Source organism: Amblyomma americanum, chromosome 7 (assembly GCF_052857255.1).
Source record: "Amblyomma americanum isolate KBUSLIRL-KWMA chromosome 7, ASM5285725v1, whole genome shotgun sequence".
In the NCBI taxonomy this organism is placed as follows: domain Eukaryota; kingdom Metazoa; phylum Arthropoda; class Arachnida; order Ixodida; family Ixodidae; genus Amblyomma; species Amblyomma americanum.
In genome coordinates, this window is record NC_135503.1 from 129416300 (window position 1) to 129443356 (window position 27057).

General features: G+C 49.1%; 1 protein-coding gene across 3 annotated transcripts in view; it reads left to right on the plus strand.

Annotated features, from left to right (window-relative positions):
- Positions 1–1455: 1455 nt before the first annotated feature.
- LOC144099573 (zona pellucida sperm-binding protein 3 receptor-like) overlaps positions 1456–27057 on the plus strand; it is a 59594-nt gene continuing 33992 nt past the window's right edge. For all 3 annotated transcript variants that reach the window (XM_077632991.1, XM_077632992.1, XM_077632993.1), the window contains exons 1-6: positions 1456–1499; positions 1561–1745; positions 11759–11849; positions 18535–18647; positions 19938–20111; positions 26429–26602. In XM_077632991.1, coding sequence (XP_077489117.1) covers positions 1471–1499; positions 1561–1745; positions 11759–11849; positions 18535–18647; positions 19938–20111; positions 26429–26602 — 766 coding nt within the window. In that variant the 5' untranslated portion in view covers positions 1456–1470. The remainder of the gene's footprint in view (positions 1500–1560; positions 1746–11758; positions 11850–18534; positions 18648–19937; positions 20112–26428; positions 26603–27057) is intronic.

Consider the following 27057-nt stretch of genomic DNA (forward strand, 5'->3'; position numbering starts at 1 on the left):
CGTGTGTCGGCTTCTAATGGTGGCAGCCGATACGGGGCACCTCGGCCGTCGACCACCGAGGCGACCACCGCCCCCGACTGGCCACCTGCCGCGTCCACGTACGCAACCGACTTGCTGTCCATCGAATCGAAGCGTCTGATTGGTGCTTCTGCTCTCTTCTCCCTCCTCTCCGTGTTGAATATGGCATGCATGCTACGAGGGTGGGGGGAAATGAGTAGATTTGCTCGGCAGTCCTGCGGGATGCTCGATTTGCCTCGTAGTCCCCTATCTGCTTGCAGGCCTACCATTTCGAGGATAGCTCTGCCCGTGGTCCTTCGGCTTAGTCTTTCGAGCTGCGAAATTCTGACAGCCTCCGCTATTTCGTCCCAGGTATTGTGCACTACCATAGAGAGGAGCTTCTCTGTTGGGGTGCTGATTGGTAAGCCCAGGGGCCTCTTTATGCATCACCGAATGAGTGAGTCTAATTTCCTCCTCTCCTCCGACATTCATTCTTCTGAATGAATAGTCCTAAGATTCTGATTTTATCTACCTCGGGAACTGGTTTCCCCTCTACTTTAATGTTGCGCGGCGAGCGCGCGACGTCCGCCCAGCTGCGGCGGTTCCTAGGCAACGGCTCAAGGTCTGTCTCTCTGCCTCCTCGGAGCACCGCCACAGCGGAATCGAAAGTTCGTGGCCAGTGCAGCTTTCGCCGCAATATCTGGAAGAATGGAGTCCATTTTGCAGGCTCTAACGTCACGAATAGCATCTCATTCGCATTAGTCGAAAACATACTGCATAATAGTCATATCTTTTCAGTGTTAACTTATAGGGCAGAAAGATAGTGGCGAACGAAAAAGATTTAACATTAATTTGCGGACAACAAACCAACTAATGTAAAGGAAAATGATTGGGGTAACCCCAGGAGACAGTACTTCCTCAATAGATCAGAGCGGGTTAGATTTATTTATTTACTGAAATGTCTCGAGTTGACACATTGTATGAAGCAGTTGGTGTTTCATGAGTGACAGAGATAATAAAAATTACATTGAAAGGTTTTAGATTAGCTTTGTCAATGAAGGTGGAAACTTAGTGGCGTCCAGTCCCGTGATATGTGCAGGAGAAATGGGTGCTGAAAAGTCGCGGTATGGTGGTTACACTGTGTTACGGTGGCTGGAGCTGATGGTGCGGGAGGCTCTCTTTATGTACGGGGTATCCGAAGGCAACGAATGGAAAAAAAAATATTGGAAAAAGGTTAAGACGTGCTATCCTATATACGGCTTGAAGCTGGGTAAGTTTACTTGAGCTTCTGGCGCTGAGATGCTTGAATTGTATATGAATAATTACAATGAATCTTGTTATGCGGGTCTGAACGGACTCAGGGGCATTAGTGAGATTTCAAGCCATGTTGAGCGTCTCAAGGCCATCAGCATGCGGTTATAAAAAGTTCCGCGCCTTAACAGCGGGGCTTAGCCCCATCCTGCAGCATGCTCGATGCAGAAGCGGAACCAAGCGTCTAAAATGTGAGTAGCGTTGCCACCCCGAGTGACATTCGCTATCTGGAGTCTGAGTCAAGTTCCGCAGCTCCATATCGCAGACCGTCGCGGGAATCAAGGGCCGCGGAACTCGAACACGGCTCGCACTCGCCAGTGACTCGTGCGGAGCTCTTCGCGGCGGTTCATTGGGCCGCGCAGAGAGCATGAGGCCCCCGTTGTTTCTCGCCACGGCAGTCGTGTTGTGCGCCACATCAGCGCTTTGCCAAGAAGCCAGTAAGTGGCGCGTCGTTTATTCTTGTTCCCTGCTCTTTATGCTTGCACTTGCTTAGGTCGTTGCCGCTTCCACGACTGCGCAGGCAAGCCGGCTTTTTCAATTCCTACTGATAACTGAGTGAAAGCCAAGTGTGACGATTGGGCTGTGGCCTGTGCATACGCGCCGCAGGTTCTTAGAGCATATGTAAAGAGCATCGAATCCCGGCACTCCTGCTTTTTCCTCGAGCTTCTAGTTAAGTGATAAAAATGAGGTGTGAACTACAGAAGGTAGATGTAGAGTGCTAGCGCTGCTCGCATACAAGCCCATACGTTTAAAACATGGCGGCTTATGGTGCGGATCCAGGGCCGTCTTCAAAGGGTGAGGCAAACTAAACAATAACGTCATAACTAAAAATGAAAGAAATCCCGTGGCGTCATAACCACGCGTTCTTTGGCGGTAAAAATAAATCTTCGAACGCCTCGTTGTTCCTTGCCACTCACGAGACAAGGGCCAAGAAAGAAGGCGCGACGAGTGCCGACTAGAAACGCCATTTTTCGGTATATTCCGTTCTCGTCGCGTCTTTTTCCTTCGCCCTGGCCTCGAGTGTCACGCTGAATTGCAAGGTGTTAACGTAGAAACAGGGCGAGCTGTGTATCTAAATAACCCAGAGGTGCATTTTTGGGTGTATTTATCGCTTCTTGTATAGGAGCTGTTTTTCCGCACCCATGTTTGCGAGCTATGCGTTCTTACAGAATTGAGTTTATGGAATTCTGCTCCCGTAAAGAGACAACGGTTCAATTTTTTTATATAAAAGTGTGTTTATTCGTTGAAAAGCGCTTAACAAACAGATAGTCTGATTAGTGACACAGCAAGCTTAACTAATCCACCAGGCAAGTTGCACGGGCAAGTTGCACGGGCAAGTTGCACGGGCAAGCTATATAGTTGCGTGCTGTGCATAAATGCCATAATTAATGCGAATGTGAAAAGAATGTAATCTATTCTATTCCGTTGAAATGCGGCCGGAAATACATAGGGCAGACAGGCAGATGCCTCAATGACTGGTTGCGAGAACATAACAGCGATGTCAGGAACGGTGTCAACGAGCATCTTGCTGGCCACATCAACGCAAAAAAAAGATGGAAAACCAAAGAAGTGTCCTGGTTTTTATCCGGATTTTAAAAGCTTTCTTGTCATTGATTGCCACAAAGATCAGCTTACAAGGAAAATTGTAGAGGTGTTCAATATACTATCGCAAAAAGAAGAGGCGTGCCTCAGTGCTGCGTCAGTGTTTTTATCCAACTAAGAAATGCGTTTCATGTCTGCTAATACGTAAATGGTCTTCGGCGATAACGCTGTTTGAGTGCTTTCTTTATTTCAGTGGCTTTATACATCTTCTTTACTGTTATGAAAGTGCTTATATCGCCTGGTCTCATGCAATAAATGTTGGTTTGGTTTGGTTTATGGGGGTTTAACGTCCCAAAGCGACTGAGGCTATGAGAGACGCCGTAGTGAAGGGCTCCGGAAATTTCGACCACCTGGGGATTCTTTAACGTGCACTGACATCGCACAGCACACGGGCCTCTAGAATTTCGCCTCCATTGAAATTGGACCGCCGCGACCGGGATTGAACCCGCGTCTTTCGGGCCAGCAGCCGAGCGCCATTAGCACTCCGCCACCGCGCGACTCAATGAATGCTCTGTTGCAAGTTAGCGCCCGTCCTGCTTGTCTCCCTACGTCCGTGTCTGTTTAGTGCTATGGGGCAAGTGAACTTTTTTTTCTGCTTTCCGTATCTCCTTGACGAGATTTACTGCGATATTCCGCGTCTTGCAGTTTCCTTTCTTGAGCAGCTGCATGCAAACTTGACCAACAACAGAGTCTGGTGCAACGCGTCGCCTAAAATGTGCACACCAGCTTGCCTTGCCAAGCATGCATCTAAGCGCTAAACACATCGTGGAGGCCTTCCAAGTGCACGAAAACACTACTCCGCTGCACCCCGCTAAGGCCGACACGTAGCTTTAGCACTCTTGCTGACCTGACGATAGCTGACGCGGCGCTTAGGAAGCAGTGGGTTTCCGCAGCCAGTTGCCAGTGCGAAGAAGACTGCGAGCGTTGTCCTCGGGCAGGGACTGCTGGCCTGCGCGGATTTAAACGCCGCTTCGGGTGCCTTTTCGGCAGTGGCGGAATCACTCCAAAAATCCAGCTGCGGCTGCTTCCTTTCCTGTATCGGACGAGATGACCTTTCGCGAAAAAAGAAAAGTGTCTTACAACGTTTCAGTTAATGCGTTCGATTGTGGCTGGTAAGCGAATGTGCGAAGCTGTCGTCGATCCTTATGAGAAGCAATGCCATAAAGCCATCATGCCGGCCAGAGCATTCGCTTTCCGCTCCCATTCGGCACGCACGCCATTACGGACATCCTGGCCCCGTTCCTGATGCTCGCCAGTTTCTCTGCGCTACAGTACGCATGCGTGTGACGCTGCTCGTGACTCGCGGATGCGCAATCAATTCAACTTGACTGAAAAGTCGTCTAGGCTGCGCCCTCCTTCGCGCCGCCGCATCGAACTCGACGAATCCTCTGACAACCGGCGTGCGGGTCTTTCGCACTGAGTAGCCCCACTCGGTCTTTCCATAGCTGCTGCCGGACGTCCGACATGATACGCAAAAGCCGCAACATATTTCACTCCTTCGCACTGCCGCTCGACGCGTATCCACCGAAGATTGCAACGCTCAGCGCGAGTTACCGTAGATGCGTTCTGTTTCGTACTTGGCGCCAACAGTATACAGCAGACGATGGTATTTATTTCTAGATCAGTTCTTTACTTTTTTCCATTTCACGTAACCAGGTTCTGTGGGTACGTAACCTGGCGCCGTCTTGATGGTCACGTCACGCCTACGTCACAATTTGCACAAAGTGGCGAATTGTCGAGAATAGGCTCCCTGGTGCAGTAATTAAGCGATGTGCCACTGCTCTACGATGGCAGGTGCTGCCACCAGCGGGACTTGTCAGACCCAGGTTGCTCTTCCCGAGCAATCTCTCTCGAGCAACCATTAATCTAACGGCCAGAAGCCCCGGTGATTAGTTTGCTCACAATCAGGAGGACCGCTTGCACCGACCGCTCCGGCTGCGAGGCTCAAATGGCCGACGACGTCGGAGTTTTTTCCGACATGAGGGTACTAATGCTTTCGCGTAAAAGAAAAACACGAATCATTTTTATTTATGAATACTAATATAATACTTTTGTTTTGCTTTTAAACTGTTAAATAGTTTTCACTACAGCTGTACCAAGTTGCTGTCCTTCCGGTCAGACCGTTCAATCTGATGTCACGGGCGACAGGCTTTGGCACGCGTTTAGTTACTTCAGCGCGACCGTTTGGTGGACATTGTCTTTCAATAGCTGTATGGTCGTGCAACTTCTCCGTAACTCAATGGGGAGCTTGGTACGCTGCCCAAAGACGTAGCGCGGCGGCGCTGCCGTCAATTGAGGATCATGTTTTGGCGAGCGGCGAAGAGGGCGGGCGGCCGCCTATGCGTATAGGCAGCGACGTTTCGCGGTGTGTCGTTTCCTTGTTCTAGCTCTTTATCAGGCGCAGTGTAGAAGTATGCGAATGCCCGTGTTGTGAAACGCGCGTGCTGCGAACGATGCCTTCACCTTGTAGCGAGCAAGCGCGGCCGCACCGGCTGCATGGGCAGCGGCGAAAACGTGTCGACTTTTTCTATTCCCGTCTGACGCCAAACTGCGAGAGTAGTGGAGATGCGCCATCCTCCGAACAGAAATGGGCGTCGTCTCCTTTGGTTCGCCGTACGTGCGCATTTGTGAGATTCATTTCGATATCACTGACATAGTTGTGAACGAGGGCGCTGCTTCGCTGCGACGTGAGCTGCCCAGGCTGAAGGTTGACGCTGTTCTGATGGTATTCAAAGGGATTCCATGGTGCTTAACAAAGAACGCTTTCGGATATCAGCAAAGCGACGCCTAATCGCATCAAATGCCTGCACAGCAGCGGACGCCCCGAATGTCTCCTGCCTGCACTATGCACCCGGTCACTTAAAACCAGCATCAAAAAAGAACCAAATACAAGGAAGAAACACACAGACGTGGACGAGGCTGCGCCTTTACCAAAGGGAAGAACCACACATTCCACGCATGCTCGGCGTGAAATCTCGTGGCGGAGGAAAAGTTACGAAACGATTTCCAGCCCCCCGGCTCTCACCTTGAGGATTTCCTCGTCTGTGTGTTTCTTCCTTGTGTTTGGTTCTTCTCCGCTGGTGGTTTTTAAGTGATCATACGCCAACTACCACAACAATCCACCTAATGTACCCGGCCATTGGCGGCGCTACAGGGGCAACTAATGACGGTGCGCCTCGATGTCAACACAGATCGCTTGCCTGTCTCAGTACGCCAGAGCTTTAAACACTAAAAAAAAGACACTGGATGGAATGGCACAATTCGTTTTTATAAAGAGCGTTAGCTCTTACTACTCGCATTCGAACGTTTCTTGTCCGTCCGAGATTTCATGATGGCGGCCGGTCATGGTATCAAATTGCTGCAGGATCGTGCAAAATGTGAACCGCCCATCACGTGACCGCGCTCGCGCAGTCGTTGCCACGCCGGTTTGCCCCACACGCTTGCGTTCCGCTATATATACCGGGTGTCGCAGCTAACTTGAGCCAAGGGTTAAAAAAGAAATTATTAGAGGCAGGCAAGTGAAGCCAGTTGCATATCGGTGACAGCCACATTGCGGACCACAGGTAATTTTTCGTTTCGAATGTAATTAATAGGTTGATTATCTAAATTAATAAATATTGCCTTTAGACAACAAGTTGCATTTGAAGAGTAGTTCAGCACCTTCAGAAACCCCCATTTCATCGTTAATCATAAGGAAATCCTTACGTGCGTCTTTTTTACCCAGCTCCAAATAAAGCCCGCGAAATACAAAATAAGCCACGTGACTAACGCACTTGCGCGCCACAATCGTGCTGCTCTCAAGCGTGGTTTGAGCAAACTAAATCGCTTCAGCCACGGCCGGTCTTGACGCGCGCTTTCGCTCCTCTTGAGACCGGCCGTGATCAGAGTTGCTGGTATCACCGAAGCGGGTATATCGCTAGCACCTACATGAGCGAGTTCATTCGACCGTCCAGGCTTCATTATTGCATCGAGCAGCCATCCACCATACGGCGTTCCTAATAGCCTGAGTCGCTTTGGGACGGTAAAGCTGGTCAACGAAACCAAACACTAGACAAGTGAGAAACCTTGTATTCCGGGCATTCTCGCTGTGGATGAAGCGCTCTTTAAGAAACACACGTAGTACACTGGCACCAGCGTACCCTCTAGGTAATATTTAGAAACTCTATGATTAGAGTTGCTGGTATCACACCGAAGCGGCTATATCGCTAGCACCTACATGAGCGAGTTCATTCGACCGTCCAGGCATCATTATTGCATCGAGCAGCCATCCACCATACGGCGTTCCTAATAGCCTGAATCCAAACACTAGACAAGTGAGAAACCTTGTATTCCGGGCATTCTCGCTGTGGATGAAGCGCTCTTTAAGAAACGCACGTAGTACACTGGCACCAGCGTACCCTCTAGGTAATATTTAGAAACTCTATGATTAGAGTTGCTGGTATCACACCGAAGCGGCTATATCGCTAGCATCTACATGAGCGAGTTCATTAGACCGTCCAGGCTTCATTATTGCATCGAGCAGCCATCCACCATACGGCGTTCCTAATAGCCTGAATCCAAACACTAGACAAGTGAGAAACCTTGTATTCCGGGCATTCTCGCTGTGGATGAAGCGCTCTTTAAGAAACGCACGTAGTACACTGGCACCAGCGTACCCTCTAGGTAATATTTAGAAACTCTATGATCAGAGTTGCTGGTATCACACCGAAGCAGCTATATCGCTAGCACCTACATGAGCGAGTTCATTCAACCGTCAAGGCTTCATTATTGCATCGAGCAGCCCTCCACTATACGGCGTTCCTAATAGCCTGAGTCGCTTTGGGGCGGTAAAGCTGGTCAACCAAATCAAACACTAGCCAATTTAGAAACATTGTATTCCGGGCATTCTCGCTGTGGATAAAGCGCTCTTTAAGAAACGCATGTAGTACATACACTGGCACTAGCGTACCCTCTAGGCAATATTTAGAAACTCTATGATCGGAGTTGCGGACTGAGGTCCAAGGGTCAATTGGTTTGTTCATAGAAGGTTCTTGCCAAGTACTACACCGGAGTGGCCAAATCCTGTTCTGGTGAGGGAGTGCGTTGGCGGTTCTCGTCACCGAGATTAGGCCGCATCCCAGGCCTGGTTATGCAATTCCATCGACACGCGGATTTTTTTATTTTCTTTTTTTTAAACCTGGTGGAGAATTGCGCGGCACTAGGATTCGAACCCCGGTCCTCTTGTACGCGAGGTGGATGCTCCACCTCTACGCCATCGCTGCAACCCTTGGCCCTCAGTCGCCAGCTGCTGCGGAGCAACTGACCATGTCGGCGGTCAGACCTGTGACGCACGGAGGGTGCTAAGAATTTCTGGCTCCGGACAGGCCGCCATTGGAATCTGCACCTGGCAACGTTTAACGCTAGAACTTTATCTAGTGAGGCTAGCCTAGCAGTGCTGTTCGAGGAACTAGCGTGAATTAAATGGGATGTCATAGGGCTTAGTGAAGTTAGGAGTGCAGGTGAGGCGTATACAGTACTAAAGGACGGACACATACTGTGCTATCGCGGATTAGCGGATAGACGAGAACTAGGTGTGGGATTCCTCGTTAATAAGGATATAGCTGGTAACGTAGAGGAGTTCTATAGTATTAACTAGAGGGTAGCAGCTATTGTGATTAGGCTCAATAGGAGGTACAAGCTGAAAGTTGTGCAGGCCTACGCGCCTACATCCAGCCATGATGACGAGACCGTTGAAAGTTTCTGTGAAGACGCGGAATCGGCAATGAATAAAGCAAAATCACACTACACTCTACTGATGGGCGACTTCAATGCGAAGGTGGGCAAGAAGGAGGCTGGCGACCACGCGGTAGGCGACTACGGGATAGGTTCTAGAATTAACAGGGGATAGTTATTTGTAGAATTCGCAGATAGAAATAATATACGGATCATGAATACTTTCTTCTGCAAACGAGAGAACAGGAAGTGGTCCTGGAAGAGCCCCAATGGTGAGACTAAAAATGAAATCGACTTCATACTATGCGCTCAACCTGGCATCGTTCAGGATGTGGCGTCCTCGAAAAGGTGCGCTGTAGCGACCACAGAATGGTAAGGTCTCTAATTAGCTTAGACTTTAAGAGGGAACGGAAGGAGCTAGTGAAGAGGAAGTCAATTAACAAGTTAGCGGTAAGAGGGAAAGTACAGGAATCCAGGATATCACTGCAACACAGATATTTGGCTTTAACTGAGGAAGGCGATCTTGATGTTCATACAATGAACGATAATCTGACGGCTATCATTACGGAGTGCGTAGTAGAAGTAGGCGGTAGGACAGTTCGACAAGATACAGGAAAGCTATCTCAGGTGACGAAAGGTAGCATGAGGGCGTCTAACCCTGCCGACAGAATAGAACTGACAGAGCTTTCGAAGTTGATAAATAAGCTAAGGTAGCCGGCAAAAGGAGGTTTAATATGCAGAGAATCGAGCATGCCCTAAAGAACGGAGGTAGCCTAAAAGCGGCGAAGAAGAAACTAGGCATAGGTAAAGACAAGATGTATGCGCTAAGAGACAAGGAGGGCAACGTCACTAGCAATATGGTTAAGGTAGTTAAAGTAGCCGAAGAGTTCTACACAAATCTGTACAGTAGAAAATACAATCATAGCGTTAATGAGAGAAACAGTAGCGTAGAGCAATGTGTCATCCCGCCAGTAACGAAAGAGGAATTAAAGAAAGCCCTAGGAGCAATAGAAAGGGGAAAAGCAGCTGGGGAGGATCAGGTAACAGCAGTTCTGTTAAAGGATGGAGGGGAGATCGTTCTAGAAAAACTAGCCGCCCTGTATACGCAATGCCTTATGACATCAACCGTACCAGAAGCTTGGAAGAATGCCAACATTATCTTAATTCATAAGAAGGGAGACGCCAAGGACTTGAGAAATTATAGACCGATCAGATTACTATCTGTTGCTTACAAGGTATTTACTAAGGTAATCGCTAATAGAGTCAGGGCAACCTTAGACTTTCATCCACCAAATGATCAGGCAGGCTTTCGTAACGAATATTCGACAATAGATCATATTCACACTATCAATCAGGTGATAGAAAAATGCGCAGAATATAACCAACCTCTATATATAGCATTCATTGATTACGAGAAAGCATTCGACTCAGTGGAATCCTCAGCAGTCATAGAGGCATTGCGTAATCAGGGTGTTGAAGAGCCTTATGTCAAAATACTGGAAAATACATATAGCAACTGCACAGCTACCATAGTCCTCCATAAAGTCAGCAATAAATTTCCAATAAGAAAGGGCGTCAGGCAAGGAGACACGATTTCGCCAATGCTATTCACCGCCTGTTTACAGGAGGTATTCCGAGGCCTGAATTGAGAACAGTTGGAAATGGAAATAAGAGTATATGGAGAATACCTAAGTATTCTACGATTGGCTGATGACATTGCCTTACTGAGTCACTCAGGAGGTGAACTGCAAATCATGATCAATGAGTTAGACAGGCAGAGCAGAATGCTGGGTCTAAAAATTAACATGCAGAAAACCAAAGTAATATTCAACAGCCTAGCAAGGGAACAGCAGTTCGCAATTGGCAGTGAGCGCATGGAAGTGTTAAAGGAATTCGTCTACTTAAGGCAGGTAGTGACAGCTGATCCGGATCATGAGAGGGAAATAACTAGAAGGTTAAGATTGGGGTGGAGCGCATATGGCAGGTACTCTCAGATCATGAGTGGCAGTTTACCAATTTCCCTCAAGAGGAAAGTGTACAACAGCATAATCTTACCGGTACTCATCTACGGGGCAGAAACGTGCACGCTAATGAAAAGAGTTCATCTTAAGTTAAGGACAACGCAGCGAGCCATGGAAAGAAAAATGATAGGTGTAACGTTAAGAGACCGAAAGCGGGCAGAGTGGGTGAGGGAACAAACGCGGGTTAATGATATATCCTAGTCGAAATCAATAGGAAGAAATGGGCCTGGGCAGGGCATGTAATGCGAAGGCAAGACAACCGCTGGTCCTTAATGGTAACGGAGTGGATTCAAAGAGAAAGTAAGCGAAATCAATAGGAAGAAATGGGCCTGGGCAGGGCATTTAATGCGAAGGCAAGATAACCGCTCGTCATTAAGGGTAACGGAGTGGATTCCAAGAGCAAGTAAGCGTAGCAGGGGACGGCAGAATGTTAGGTGGGCGGATGAGATTAATAAGTTTGCAGCCAAAGGGTGAATGACGCTGGCAAAAGACAGGGTTAATTGAAGAGGCATGGGAGAGGCTTTTGCCCTGCAGTGGGTATAATAAGGTTGATGATGATGATGATGATGATCAGAGTTGCTGGTATCAATCAGACAGAAGCGGCTATATCGCTAGCACCTACATGAGCGAATTAATTCGACCGTACAGGCTTCATTATTGCATCGAGAGATAAGAGAAAAGGAGAGAAAACGGCAGTGGCATCCCACTTGCTCGACCCGCGGTCACAGCGAGCGTATGTATGAAAACGAGGCGGCGAGCGCCGCTACACAGAGGGATCGCGAAGCTGATAAGTCGAGCGACGAAACATTAAACGTCGGTAGGCTATCGCGGCCGCTGCTGGACCTTCTAGACGTCACGGTCTGCGCCGTCTGCACTCGTTCCCATGTTGACGTTTCATTCCGGCCCTGTAGTACACTCCAAGCAAGAACGAGCAATGTAAGCAAATGCAAGCGGTTCCCAGAGGGCACGTGCCAGTTACAAAGAGTGCACTCGCTTCTTTATGCGCGGCGTAAAGGAACTTTTTGATGTGCAAGTTAAAAGAGAACTGTTTGGAAATGTTTTCCGATTTCCGCACTGCTGCTGTGCGTGTGTGAACCTCTGTTCCTCCCGTGCAGAATGTACGCAGCCGGCAAGCCTGGTCTTCCACGAGCGAGTGCAACAAGGAGAGGAGTGGCAGGCTGAGTTTCCCGTCGGCACCACGCTCACGTAACTATACATTCTCGATTCACTTTTATGTTTCCTTCGGGTGCGGACTGGATCATCAAACGTAAAGCGAAACCGAACACACGGATGCGCTATTTTTCCACTGTGGAGCGAGAGATTACTTTGCAACCGGTTCACGAACATATACTTCTCCGGCTCCGTTCCCCGCGAGTACGGATAACGACACTTGCATATTACAGCTGATTGTATAAAAGCAAAACATTTTGTTTCGTTCATAGACGCTGTTCGCCTTTAATTCCGGTCTAGTATTACAACCTAATTCAGGCACACTTTAGTGGATCCGAGGCAGCGCAAAATCTGTCATTTGATATAAAAGGAAGTGTTATGCTTGGCCTAGGCTTCGTCGGAGTTTAACGTGTGGCCCGCTTAAGCAACGTTTCTTCAAACTGAGAAATTAAATCATCTGGTGCGCAAGAAGGCTGACGTCAGGATTTTAAATAGTCTTGCAGCGCCCTTATGGTGGCGTATGTATACTGCGGGCCGCGTTGCCTCGCTTGATAGAGAAAGAGGAAAAAACTGTCAAGCGACCCAGACCGGGTCGCTGGTATAGGTTGGTGGGTTGAGGCGACAGGTCGGCGATAGGCGATGGACACCCTTCGCGTGGGTCACCAAATATCGTCGTAGTGTGGGGCGTAGTGCAGCAAAAGAAGCGGCACAGCTCTCCCAGCTGTATGGTGCTTGGGGGTAAGGAATTTGCGTGGGAAGTTGTGTGGTGACTGAGTGCCGCGTGAGCCGGGCCCAAAAATTATGTGGACACTCCGCCCTAAGGATGTGACGCCACAGCGATAATGCTATTTGCTGCTTGTTTTCTTAATTCGTACCTACTTTAGTTACACACACTCATTGGCATGCATCGGTGGGCATACTAGCTCCACGTGATGCAAAACAGGACACGCACGGTCTCCTCTTAACCAAGCCGAACGATCGCACCTCAATGGCCTAAGGGTAGTGCGTCTGACTCGCAACCGGGTCACGGGTTGTAATCCCTGCTAACTATCCAACTTTAGTTTCAGCGTAATTGGTTTTCTATGCATCCTTGCATGCCATAATGACATTTCAGTGATGCAATCACAGTATAGTCACAATTCAATTTGAGTTTTAATCATTTTCATTGCAAAGCTCTACATTTGACGTCACAACCCTCTCGAATAATCCTTAATTAGTGTGGCGATGCGCGTGGATTTTAATCCGAAAGTTCGCTCTAACGGTGTTGCGTTAATACGCATGCATACTGTAGGTAGCCACCATGTACCTGGCAGTTGAGGCGGTCAGGGCGATTGAGTATTTGTAGAGATCATAATGTAGGTAATAAGTCTGCCGCTGTCTGATGTAAGTATTGATGTAGTGAAATTATGACCAATGTGTGGCGCTCTGCTGCCTGACGTCAGTTCTCTGCGGCGAATTTTACTAGAAGCCGGTGTTTGTATCGCGTCCTTAGTACTTTGGAGCAAGATCTCGAGCAAATGCCTCTTAAACATTTTCAGATTTGGCGAGTATGCAACGTCATATTGTGTCGGGTCAGCTGTAGAGATTGATTTGGTTGCTGTATACAGCCGGTACTAGCATAGCGATTGCATCCGGCAATCTATCCGTCGTAGCGATACCAGTTATAAAATACGAGCGTCCCCATTCGTCGCACACTTCAGTACGCTGCATGTGCCGTGAAAGCGCCAAGAAACAGGAACATTGCTCTAAGTTGTCACCACTTGTCGCTCAGTCCCGTATTACGGATATGGGAGAAGACGAGAAGCGAGCTCCCTCTGAGGTTTCCGGTCCCGAGTGGAAAAGACGTATCTTCTAAGGAGATATACGACACCCTTGCTTTCATCCTTGGAGAGAGAAGGGCGCGTCTGTCAGCGTCATGGTCTCGGCAGCCCAGAAGGTAATGTAAATTACCATACGCACCTCGCATGGAAATAAGCCGAGACGACGATACCAGTACTGTTTTGAGCATCAACTTTGGAGACCAAGCCAAGGCCGTTCGGACGCGGCTTAATAATCGAATGACCTGAGACCGCTGATAGCAGACAAGGAGGGGTGCTTTGTTGGGATAAAGGAGAGTGTGTTCTCGGACAAAGCGTTTGCTGCAATCTCCAAGAGTTTTCGACAAGTGCAACAGAATGCCGCAAAAGTTAAGAGACGTGCCGTCACCTTTCTTAAAAAGGCCAATCTCGACCGTTTGCGCGAGTCCGTAAAGAAATCGGAACGCAGCACGCTTGAAATAATTTTTACGGTTAAAACCCATAAAATAGGCTTTCCGTTTCGGTCCATAATTTCGGAGAAGGGAACTTGGCAGCTTGTTTTTTCCAGCTACTTACAGAAGGCGCTTGCTTGCCTTGCTTTTGAAGGCCCTTTCCGAACGCAAAACTCCGACATCGTCTTGGAGTACCTTCAGAGCAATAATCCTGGTGACTGTCATGTGTTCAGCGTGGACGTCGAGGATTTGTACTATTCAATTCCTCATGGGTGTTTGCTGCGCTTTGTAAGGGAATGTATAAGTGAGGACAATGACGAAGTGCGCTTCCGAAATGTTTGCGGTGTATCTGTTGATGCTTTCCTTGAAGTGCTGTGTATGTACCTCCGGTCCACCATTGTTGCATGGAATGACAGTGTGTTTATACAGTGTTCCGGGATATGCATTGGGTCTCGCGTGGCTCCGCTGCTAAGTGACTTGTTCCTTAGCAGAATTGACAAAGCAATTGCAGGAGAGTTACCGGGCGGTGTACTGAAAGTACACAGATACGTGGACGATTACCTCGTTTTTGTTGAAAACGAAGGATGCACGCAGGATGTCGTGAATACATTTGTCAGAAATGGTCAAGGACTTGCTTTCAGCACGGATACCATTAACCAAGGTAGGATACAATTCTTGGATGTGTGAGCTGAGACTTGAGCCCGGACATGTTTGCTGGCTGTATTCGCCTCGTTCCGTCAAGCCCTTACTCAGCTTTCAGTCTGGGCATTCTAAGCTGATAAAGGATGGCATCGCCCTGTCTTGTGTTCGCGCCACCCTCAACAAGTCGGGTGTCCATATCATTGAGGAAGGTGTGCAAGTCCAGATTTGTAGGCTTAAGGACGCTGGCTTTCCTGAGGCAACTATCGGAAGGTTATGCGAAAGGCTGATGACCAAAATCAAATCGGAGCATAAGCGTGTTCCTCAAGAAGATGAATTCTCGAAGCGCCGGAAGATTGCTGTCATCCCTTACGTCCACGCATTATCACACCGTCTGAAGAAAGTGGGATGAAAATTTCAAGTTGATGTTGTATTTTCGTCTCGCAGAAAATTAAGCAACATTTGCCGAGCTGTGCAGCGGAAGCGAGAGTCCCTACTAGGAAGGACGATTGGTGGTGGTTGTACCACAGCACATGTACAGAGGAGGGTTGAGTGCGTCGAAGGTGTAGTATATACAAGATCCCCCTTTCATGCGGTGGGTGGTATGTTGGCGAGACTGGGCGATGTCTTAACGAACGGCTGAGGGAGCATCACAATTCTTTGGACAGGGCAGCCGCTTCGAATTTGGCGCTGCACTGCAGGCAACCTAAGCACACGTGCGCCCCATTGCTTCATCAGACATCCGTCATCTTCAAACATAAAGATCAGATAGTAAGGGAACTAGTAGAGGCATATCACATTGACAAGGAGGGTGCAGCATGCATTAGCAAGCCCTCATTGGATAACAACGAAATCACCTGTTTGGAGCATGCATTTGAAGCAAGGTAGATTTAACATGTTCAGTGATGACGCAGTGTTTCTGGAATATATTTTTTTGTTTAGTGGTTGGCGGGAATAGTATATGTACACACGTGCGTGATAAATCACCAGTTGAAAGTCAGCGCTCCTGTCGTCTTGTTTGTTCCGTCCTCGTGTTTTTTTCTGCGCTGTTTTACCATGGACAGACAATATCGACAGCGACCCGATGAAATGGAGGGTCGATAAGAGGCATGCGTCCCAGCGGAGCTTTCCCTGCTTTGCCTTTCGGGCACGTCCTTTGGCAGGTGTGGCACAACCTGACATACCTCTTAATCTCCTCCTGCACTCGTGGCCAGTAGAATTCTTCCAGAGCTCAATCTGTAGTCTTCGTAATACCTTGATGCCCCGCAACGGGCTATCGTGGGCATGGGTTAATACCTGTAGGAGGTGCACAACAAATCCTCAGGGGATTTTTGAACGCGGTGCGTCAACAGTGTTGCGTCGGACGAGGGAGCGCTGCGCGTGCCAACCCAGCGTTGCGCGTGTGCGCGTGCGAATGGTGTGTGCGAGGCGACGGCGACGAAGACCGTGGCGAGCACGAGGAGCGGAGAGCTCACGTGTCAGAAAACAGAGGTGTGAAGGGAGACAGCACAGCGGAGGTCGTGCCATTCAAGCGTGGAGGTGGCAGCCGTCGGACGTTGGGTCCGTGCGGCCGTGGGCCTCCCTTGGGTCCCCGACGCAAGCCTCCTGCGTTCCTTGCCAGCGTTGAGGTGGCAGCCGATGGAGTGAGGGTCCGCGCTGCCGAAAGGCACCCTTGGATATCCTGCATTAAGCCTCCGGCGTTTCGGGATGCCGTCGACGGGTCTCGTCTACTCGTTTTCTTTCCGCTGCTGCCAAGTTCTTCGGGCTGTTGACGGGAGACCACCGGCGTCTTCCTGCAGTCCCCTCCGCTCCTGCTGCCGCCTGGCTCCCTTCCGCCTTTTCCTTCGACGCAACGCCAGCGACGCGTCGCACCACATCCACTCGCGTCCGCCCTGTCTGCAAGGCATCCCCGCTTCACCTGGGACGCTCAGTACCCGGGGAATTCTCTCCTTTATTCTGTAGTGTACGCGTGCTGAGTGCGTGTTTTTCTTGTTTTCGTTTCCGTTTCATATTTGCCCCTTTCCTTTAAATTATAAATACGGCTTTGTTTTGTTTTCTCTGATCACTTTGTTGTTTCGTTCGAACCTGCACACGATAGCGTTCCCTTTCGGCAGTCGGGGACGCGTTACGAATTCACGACAAATAGTTCTGCCGTTACGTGATCCTCAACAAGTAATTGTGACAAAAAAGGGCCAGTCCTAAACCAAAAATACATGCCTTTGCAGGAATGCTTGCGCAGCACTGCGAGGCTGTTACTGCTGCTACTGCAGATGATGACGAAGAGCGTTAAGTGTCGTATAAACCAGGCCTCTTCTGAGGACCTTGCAGATAAGCTCGCCCGACACATGTCTCCTAAGCAACGAAGCTGCATCAGTGGAGGAAAGGAAAAATCCAAATGCGAGTAAATGACGTCTTTTAGGGCATGTCCATACGAGGATTTCATATAATTCATCAAAATAGAGCACCTCATTTACTTCCTTGGAGAAGGTAGGTTTTTAGGAGGTGGAGGAAGTAAATGTTTTTCTCGTCAGCGATATGTAGCTCAAACACTGAGCCAGCGATTGAAACGGACTGGAAGCTTGGGCGACTGCGTTGCTCTCACGCGTGCCTACATATCTGGCTAATTTTGCTATCTGTAAGCGCGGCGGCGGCAGAAGTCGTCTGCTGGTGTTTTGCGAGCTCATTTGGTTGCCTATTATCGCGGATGTGGCGATTGAATTTTACAAGTTCTATCGCAAGTTCAGAAGCGTTATTTCACAGCAGGTTTCATGATCATGTACCACGCTCCACAGGACCACAGGCCTAGAAAATGTGGGCAAGCGCTTCCAGTTCTTGGGGCTGACGCCATAGAGTTTCTAATAAATGACAGTCTGCAGCGGTGGCTCAGTGGTAATGGCGTTCGGCTGCTGACCCGAAGGACACGAATTCGATCCCAGCCTCGGCGGTGAGATTTCAATGCCGGAACAATGCTAGAGGCCCGTGTACTATGTCATGCCAGTGCAAGTTAAAGAACCCCAGATGTTCGAAAAAGAAACCCTGTCTTACCGGCACTCCCACAGTGGATGAAGTGTCCTCCTAAGAAACTTTCATAGACGGTGTCGCCAGTTTTCTCTCTAGGGAATGTTAAGAAAGTCTGTGGGTGACACAAAGAGCTGCATTGCGCTGAGCACCAAAAATTACAGCGGGATATTTTTAATGTTTGGTACACGCAATTTGTTCCCTCTATCTGTCTAAACTTCTGTGCGAGCGCGGGAAGCATTTTTCTGAGGATTAAGCAATCGGAATAAACATCTCCGCGCGCCTTGTAAAGGGAGGCTTTAGTTTGCTGTCAGTTGCAAATAAAAAAATTCCTATTCCGTTACGCGCTGTTTTCTTTCGGCTGCCGAAAGATAACGCCAGTCGATGATGTCCAAGCTGGTGGCACGTGTAGAGGCGCTGCAAAAGCAGATGCGGTTAGGAAAGAGAGAGGAGAAAGGTGGTGGAAGATAAGTTGCGAGTGTCCGAAAGTCAACTAGCCAGAGCCACCACACAAAGAGAGAATGGTGAACACGTGGGTGTTGACCGACCGACCAACTGACCGGGCTGCCTGCCTGCCCACCCATCCACCCACCCGGCTAACCCCACCTTTCCATCTAACCACCTACTCACCTACCCAACTACTAACCTACCCACCTTCCCATCCCACTCTAAGGCGTGGATAAATAAGAGAAGGCGGCTTTTAACTATTATGACCTGCAATCCCCCGAGAATGTATTCTTAAGGACGCAGTCAGCTGCATCACTCCCCCCCCCCCCCGCCCCTCCCTTCGTCACGAGGGCCTGTTATGATTTTCAGGTACCGTTGTGGGCAGGGATTCACTCCGAAGGACACCGATACCTGGAATGCAACCTGCCTTAAGAAAGAAAACGGGTCACTGTACTGGGATATCGGGCAACACGACTGCGCACGTGAGTGCATTTTTTAATGCGTTATCATTAGAAGGGTCAGTGCAATCGGAAATACCGAGCGCCGTCTGTCAGCAGCCAGTGGGATGGTGCCCACCTGCCGCGGTAGACAGGTGCCTACCGGACTACGAACGAACTTAGTAAACTACATATGCGAACTCAGTACTCGTATATAACAAACGTTTCGCTGCTAACGCATTCAAACGATCCACCGAGTATCACCAAAGACTTTTTTTAACGGCCTGTTGGAGAGTTATCTCATGTATACCGAAAGCTCCAGAGTACAGCTCCACAACAAAACACTTCAAGAAATAAACGTACTGCGCAAACAAGCATCATTCTGAAAAACTGTAAAACTGCCCAAAAAACTTATCGGCGATCTTCGGTGGATCGTTTGAATGCATTAGCAGGGAAGCGTTCGTATATCCGAGGTGGTGCACTTAGGTTTGTCATATTCATGGTAGTATACTAAGTTCGTTCGTAGCCCAAGTTGCCACTGGCTGCTGACAGACGGCGCTGGCCATGTCCGCTTGCACAGACCGTTCTAATTTAGGGAATGCTTCGACACGCGATCATAATTAAAAAAAAACAAAAAGGGATTTCTTTCCCTATATTAGGCTGCCCTGTGTACGTAAAGGGACACACAAACTGAAATTTGCCTGTATCGACAGATTGCGGCATCCTAACGACAGAGGCCACTTTCAATAGAAACGGAGCTTTTATAAGCTGGGAAAGACCTGTTTCACAAGTAAAGTGCGTGCGCGAATCCCGGAGGCTGTGTTACGTCGATATTACACAAAACAGCCCTCGGCGCCACGAGTCTAAATCGAATGGCGGAAAAGTGTTCAAATTCAATTCCCACAGTCATATACGCGTGTTTTGCTGCCGGGCAGACGTTAACGTACCCATAAAGAGCCAGAGAAACAATTTTTATTAAGAAAAATAACTGCACAAAATGTCCTCAGTGCTCCTTTAATGCAACTTGCTATTTCACCGCAGTTGAAAGTGAAAGGGGCGTGCTAGAACAGAAATTCTGCGCCAATGTGCTACGTTTTTTTTCTATGTTGTCAAAACTCTTGTTTGGAAAGCGAATCGCCTAGTGAAGATCAGAAAACTGAACAATGCTGTACACAATTGGAGTTCAAGCCGGGGAAGAGGGTAGGTGCGAGATTATTTAGCAAGGCTCTAAATAACTGTGATAGGATAGAATAAAGGCTGTGTTAGGATAGGATAGATAACTGCGCTAGGATGGAAGACGGCCATGTTCAGCTATGGCGCTTTCAACACCCGCAGCGGTTTCGTGTGGCCATCCGGGCGACGTCGACAATGGCCGCCTGTTGGACTCTGTGTTCGTGTTCCCACGGCGCGTACGCTACGAGTGCAACAAGGGCTACCGGCTGGAGGGAGAGGCCAATCTGTACTGCCAGTTCGACGCCCAGTGGAATGCACCGAAGCCTGAGTGCCACAGTAAGTGGCCACCTGGCGCTGTTTGGGATATTTCACTTAAGCATACCGCGGTGGGCCACTGCAGTCGCAATAGATGCGTTGTGTTCGCAAGGTCCACTCTGTCTATGAATAATGGTTGAGTGGTCTGATGGTTAGCGAGGTTGTTCTTGTTGTTAGAAAAGTAACTGATGTTTTACGAACTTCTACATTCAGGACTGTCGTAATCCTTGCTAGAGAAATCGTGTTTCAGCACCGGCTTCGGGCGGCGACGGCTCCTGTGGAGGCGTTAATTAGCATGTCAAAGGATTTAGCATATTAATAGTTATGTTTGGCATTCTATCTAAATATGACTTGTAGCGATAAGGAAGATTAAATCAGCCACCACTGTTTCAGAAAGCCAGTTTCTTTTGAAAGCTTGAGAAGTAGTTGAGCTACCACTCTTGTAGCACAACCTGGACGGCACTACCTAATCGTATAACTCAATTTCTCAGGTTTCTCAGGAAGTCATTGCTCTTGTCATGACTATAGTGACAAATTAGCACGGAACGCTGTACGTCCTTGTCACACCACAGCTCGGGCTCAGACTTGACGGCGCACAACATATTTTCTGGAGCCAGTTTGACCTGGATGCGGCTACCACTACCACTCTTCTAGCACAACCTGGACGGCACTACCTAATCGTATAACTCAATTTCTCAGGTTTCTCAGGAAGTCTTTGCTCTTGTCATGACTATAGTGACAAATTAGCCCGGAACGCTGTACGTCCTTGTCACACCACAGCTCGGGCTCACACTTGACGGCGCACAACATGTTTTCTGGGGCCAGTTTGACCTGGATGCGGCTACCACTACCACTCTTCTAGCACAACCTGGACGGCACTGCCTAATCGTATAACTCAATTTCTCAGGTTTCTCAGGAAGTCTTTGCTCTTGTCATGACTATAGTGACAAATTAGCACGGAACGCTGTACGTCCTTGTCACACCACAGCTCGGGCTCAGACTTGACTGCGCACAACATATTTTCTGGGGCCAGTTTGACCTGGATGCGGCTACCACTACCACTCTTCTAGCACAACCTGGACGGCACTACCTAATCGTATAACTCAATTTCTCAGGTTTCTCAGGAAGTCTTTGCTCTTGTCATGACTATAGTGACAAATTAGCACGGAACGCTGTACGTCCTTGTCACACAACAGCTCGGGCTCAGACTTGACGGCGCACAACATATTTCCTGGGGCCAGTTTGACCTGGATGCGGCTACCACTACCACTCTTCTAGCAGAACCTGGACGGCACTACCTAATCGTATAACTCAATTTCTCAGGTTTCTCAGGAAGTCTTTGCTCTTGTCATGACTATAGTGACAAATTAGCACGGAACGCTGTACGTCCTTGTCACACCACAGCTCGGGCTCAGACTTGACGGCGCACAACATATTTCCTGGGGCCAGTTTGACCTGGTTGCGGCTACCACTACCACTCTTCTAGCACAACCTGGACGGCACTACCTAATCGTATAACTCAATGTCTCAGGTTTCTCAGAAAGTCTTTGCTCTTGTCATGACTATAGTGACAAATTAGCACGGAACGCTGTACGTCCTTGTCACACCACAGCTCGGGCTCACACTTGACGGCGCACAACATATTTTCTGGGGCCAGTTTGACCTGGATGCGGCTACCACTACCACTCTTCTAGCACAACCTGGACGGCACTACCTAATCGTATAACTCAATTTCTCAGGTTTCTCAGGAAGTCTTTGCTCTTGTCATGACTATAGTGACAAATTAGCCCGGAACGCTGTACGTCCTTGTCACACCACAGCTCGGGCTCACACTTGACTGCGCACAACATATTTTCTGGGCCCAGTTTGACCTGGAAGCGGCTACCACTACCACTCTTCTAGCACAACCTGGACGGCACTGCCTAATCGTATAACTCAATTTCACAGGTTTCTCAGGAAGTCTTTGCTCTTGTCATGACTATAGTGACAAATTAGCACGGAACGCTGTACGTCCTTGTCACACCACAGCTCGGGCTCAGACTTGACTGCGCACAACATATTTTCTGGGGCCAGTTTGAACTGGATGCGGCTACCACTTTCTAGCACAACCTGGACGGCACTGCCTAATCGCATAACTCAATTTCTCAGGTTTCTCAGGAAGTCTTTGCTCTTGTCGTGACTATAGTGACAAATTAGCACGCAACGCTGTACGTGCTTGTCACACAACAGCTCGGGCTCAGACTTGACGGCGCACAACATATTTCCTGGGGCCAGTTTGACCTGGATGCGGCTACCACTACCCCTCTTCTAGCACAACCTGGACGGCACTACCTAATCGTATAACTCAATTTCTCAGGTTTCTCAGGAAGTCTTTGCTCTTGTCATGACTATAGTGACAAATTAGCACGGAACGCTGTACGTCCTTGTCACACCACAGCTCGGGCTCAGACTTGACGGCGCACAACATATTTTCTGGGGTCAGTTTGACCTGGATGCGGCTACCACTACCACTCTTCTAGCAGAACCTGGACGGCACTACCTAATCGTATAACTCAATTTCTCAGGTTTCTCAGGAAGTCTTTGCTCTTGTCGTGACTATAGTGACAAATTAGCACGGAACGCTGTACGTCCTTGTCACACCACAGCTCGGGCTCGTACTTCACGGCGCACAACATATTTTCTGGGGCCAGTTTGACCTGGATGCGGCTACCACTACCACTCTTCTAGCACAACCTGGACGGCACTACCTAATCGTATAACTCAATTTCTCAGGTTTCTCAGGAAGTCTTTGCTCTTGTCATGACTATAGTGACAAATTAGCACGGAACGCTGTACGTCCTTGTCACACCACAGCTCGGGCTCAGACTTGAGTGCGCACAACATATTTTCTGGGGCCAGTTTGACCTGGATGCGGCTACCACTACCACTCTTCTAGCACAACCTGGACGACACTGCAAAATCGTATAACTCAATTTCTCAGGTTTCTCAGGAAGTCTTTGCTCTTGTCATGACTACAGTGACAAATTAGCACGGAACGCTGTACGTCCTTGTCACACCACAGCTCGGGCTCAGACTTGACGGCGCACAACATATTTTCTGGGGCCAGTTTGAGCTGGATGCGGCTACCACTACTACTCTTCTAGCACAACCTGGACGGCACTACCTAATCGTATAACTCAATGTCTCAGGTTTCTCAGGAAGTCTTTGCTCTTGTCATGACTATAGTGACAAATTAGCACGGAACGCTGTATGTCCTTGTCACACCACAGCTCGGGCTCAGACTTGACGGCGCACAACATATTTTCTGGGGCCAGTTTGACCTGGATGCGGAGTTGCGTGCTCAACTAAAACAGCAGAGCAGCTTTTTCGTGCGGGAGGCCTCGCGCAACACAAGAGATGTGAAAGTGGCATCAGCTGCGCATCAGATGCTACCTTGTGGGGTTGGCGGATTTCGCAATGATCAGTGCCGCAAGGCTGGGCTGCGTTTAAGCAGCTGTAGTGCTAGCAATGAGTCCGATGTGACAAGACACTGCAAACTTAAAGTAAATATATGAGCTGCTGACCAGTTTTGTGTGATTACTGCTGTATTGGACTGTTAAAGAGAGAACAGTTGGAAAGATAAATATACATAGGTCGGGGTCGGAGACTTCTAAAAGTAGAAAAGAACGCGTTTTGTTACAGGCCACTCTGCGAGCAACAAAACATTCCGATAAATTAAGGCGTAGAAATTAAGGAGTCCACTAAGAGCTGGAGTCAGACGATATTGTTCCTATTATAATGAGCAGTTGAACAGCGATGTCCATTTGATGGCTGCTCTTTAGCCATTTCGAGCCCGAGCATGGATGCTTGGTGACGAATATTTACGCAGTGGTACAGTTGCTTGGCTACTTCTTTTGATTTCAGTGCGCAGCTTCCCTAAGCCATGACTTTTGTGTATAACTGGGATGCACAGTCTACGCTTGTGTTGTCATCCAGACGAAAGTGCTTGAAATTGAAAGAATGACTGAAATGAAATTGTACTTGCTGGTCGCCTATCAAGCCGCACCGGCCACCCTCAAGCCGTCTGCTCTGCTCCAGCACAGACTACCGCCCATCTCCGCACATTCTTGATAAAAACAGCTCGGGACCTGCCCGTCGATGCTGTGCGCCACTCCGACCCTCATCAGTTCAAAGCTATACCATCGAATTTAGTTTCGTTTGAACGCTAAGTCTATTACCTGCATGTAATTCTCCTTTTGCTGAGCATTCGAGGTATAAATAAATAAATAAACAAGTAAATAAAAACTAGGATTGCACATACCTGTTTGTATACTGAGCTATGTAGACAAAAGTAGCGCTGGGGCGCCGTCGTCCTAATCAGCGCGTCGGCGCATTCCTGGAGGAAACTGGTCGTCGCACAGCAAATGCTAAATGGTATACTATTAGCTCGAAACACTCATTTATCAAATATGGGAGTCATTTTCTTAACAAGCAGCACACACACCGCTTACACACACACAAGCACGCACACGCACGCACACATACGTACTCGAGGGTGGAGGTAGATGGCTTTCTCGAGGGTGCGGGTAGATGGAGAGCGCAGCTTGGTGGCGGATTCCTTGCATGGGCTTCTGGAGGGCGGAGGTGAGTGCAGGTGGGTGTGTGGTGGGCTCCTCTCAAGGGTTTCTAGAGTTTATAGGTAGGGGACTGTGACACTTCTGGAGGATCTCACACGCCTCTGGATACTTCACTTCTTTCCTGTCACGCGCCTCGCATCACTTGCTGTCGCAAGCTGTCAACACTTCGCGCACTTTTGCGTGCGCTACCAGACACCCTTAGAGCGTGTGGGGGTAGCGGCTTCGGTCACAGAGGAGATGCCCTCGACTCGGCGTGGCAAACTCAGCCGGAAACCAGCCACCAAGTGTCAAGGGGTTGGTCGTTTGGTGCCCAGCTTTCGCCGGTCGCAAGCCAGAGAATGGGTCGGAGCCAAATGTTCACTAAACCAAACAAAGTTTATACAGCGAAGAGACGATACAAAGGATTGCACTATCGCTCGTACGAGCACACAAAGTGATTCACCAATACCATGCAACACGTGCAAGGTAACACTTGGGAGAGAAAACAATTCAACAAATTCTTTGCACCTAAAGTGCACTAACACAGGGAGAGACAAATATAACAATTGTTCACCGGGCACTGCGACAGTCCGACGACGTCAGGAGCACGACGGGCCGATCCGCAGACTGGCGCACGTTGTCTCGCTGGTCCAGGCTGGGCGAGTGGTGTTCTCCCGGGAGACGAGCGGGCGCGCTTCTCGGAAGCTTGAACGGCAGTTCGGGCTAGCAGACAGCGGTTGCAGCCCCTCATTTATAGGCGCGGTCCGCGTCGGTTTGTTCTTCGCGCCAGGGCAGGCGCGCACATACACGCAGCTTCAACCGCACAAACTCCTTCTCCTTCTTGCGCCGGGCGCGCGACCCCATTGGTCGAACGCGGAAACCACCTTCTCGAACAATCTAGACCATTCGCGGCACGCTGAGTCATCGGCGCCGGAGCGAAGTGGGGGAGGGTATCAATTGGTGCGCACAAAGTTACCCCCTTTCCGTCGACAACAAGCAAAAACTTCTCCAACATTCGAGAAAAATCGACGCCGCCCGTGTCTATGTTTACTTTGGCGCCCCGCCGGCGAGCCGAGTGAAAAGCACCGTGCGCTCCGGGGTTCTTCCCCGCTGTTTTTTTTTGTTTTACTTTACCGCGCGCGGGCGCGATTGCTCAGGCGCAGCGCCGGTTTGTTTTGAACATGCGCCGAATATTGTGACACAAGCCGACGCCGCGATTCTGCCGAATGGCCGTACTCTTGCAATGAAAGTTATCGGAAACATGTCCAGAGAACCCCTGCCCATATGCCCATATGCAGCAATAAGTGCAACTTCTGCAAATGTAAAGCATAAAATATTTAGCCGGCCGTACAGAAGCCAGCCGAAGTAAAGCGAAATTAAGCGATGAAACTTTCAGCCAACGGGATGTGGCAAAAAAAAAAACATCAAATATAAAAGCATAAAAGGGAAAAAATCGTCCTGGAGGCACATTCCGCCTACGCAGTTCAGCGTGTCAGACAATCTGAGCGTCGGCTATTTTTTGTTTGTTAGGTAAATGACCACGAACATAATGTCTCACAAATAGAAAAGCACATATCCTTAGACGATTTAATGCGCATAATCCTGCTGGGCCGTTCCATCTTGTATGCGTCAGTATGAGCCTGAGAACTGCTTTGACGTGTCTTTTTTTTTTTTGTCGAGTGAAATATGCGTGCTTCATTACTGCCGCATTAATTCTCAGCGAAGCTGTCTTCTCTGCCGCAGTCGTGGAGTGCGGTACCCTGGACGACATCCCGAACGGATATGTGAAGTTTTCGGGAACAGCGTTTGGCTCGAAGGCCGACTACTCGTGCAAGCGCGGTTTCAGTCTGGTCGGCAGTGCCACACGAACCTGCGGCGCCTACGGTCGATGGACCGACGAACCTCCGCTCTGTGAACGTGAGTGCGCAGTATCATCGGCGAACGTGAATCTTGCTACAAGTTCATGCAATGGATTTTTGAAGAAATCAATTAAAATTCTTCTTTTAAGTTGCCAGGACGCCGATGTTTTCTGTATTTGGAATCGCAAACATGCGTATAGCTTTATGTGCATACCCGTGTTACCCGGGTGAGGAGTGTGTCCTTGGGCGGACGGATGGGCGGACCGTGCAGACAATTTACGTGATGATACCGCTGGATTGGGATATCACTGGGATGAGTGCTGCGCCCGGTTGCCAAGCATACAGACGAGCATAGGCGGTGGGCTTCGCAGGAGAATTGCCATCCCATTCTGCAGCAGTTCTTGGCACGGGAGCTCCCACAGTTGCCACAGCTTCTGCCGAGGCTGTTTCCTTCGTGTCCCGTTACATCCAAGCTCGCATGCATGACATAGATAGCCGGTCCTCATACCTCGG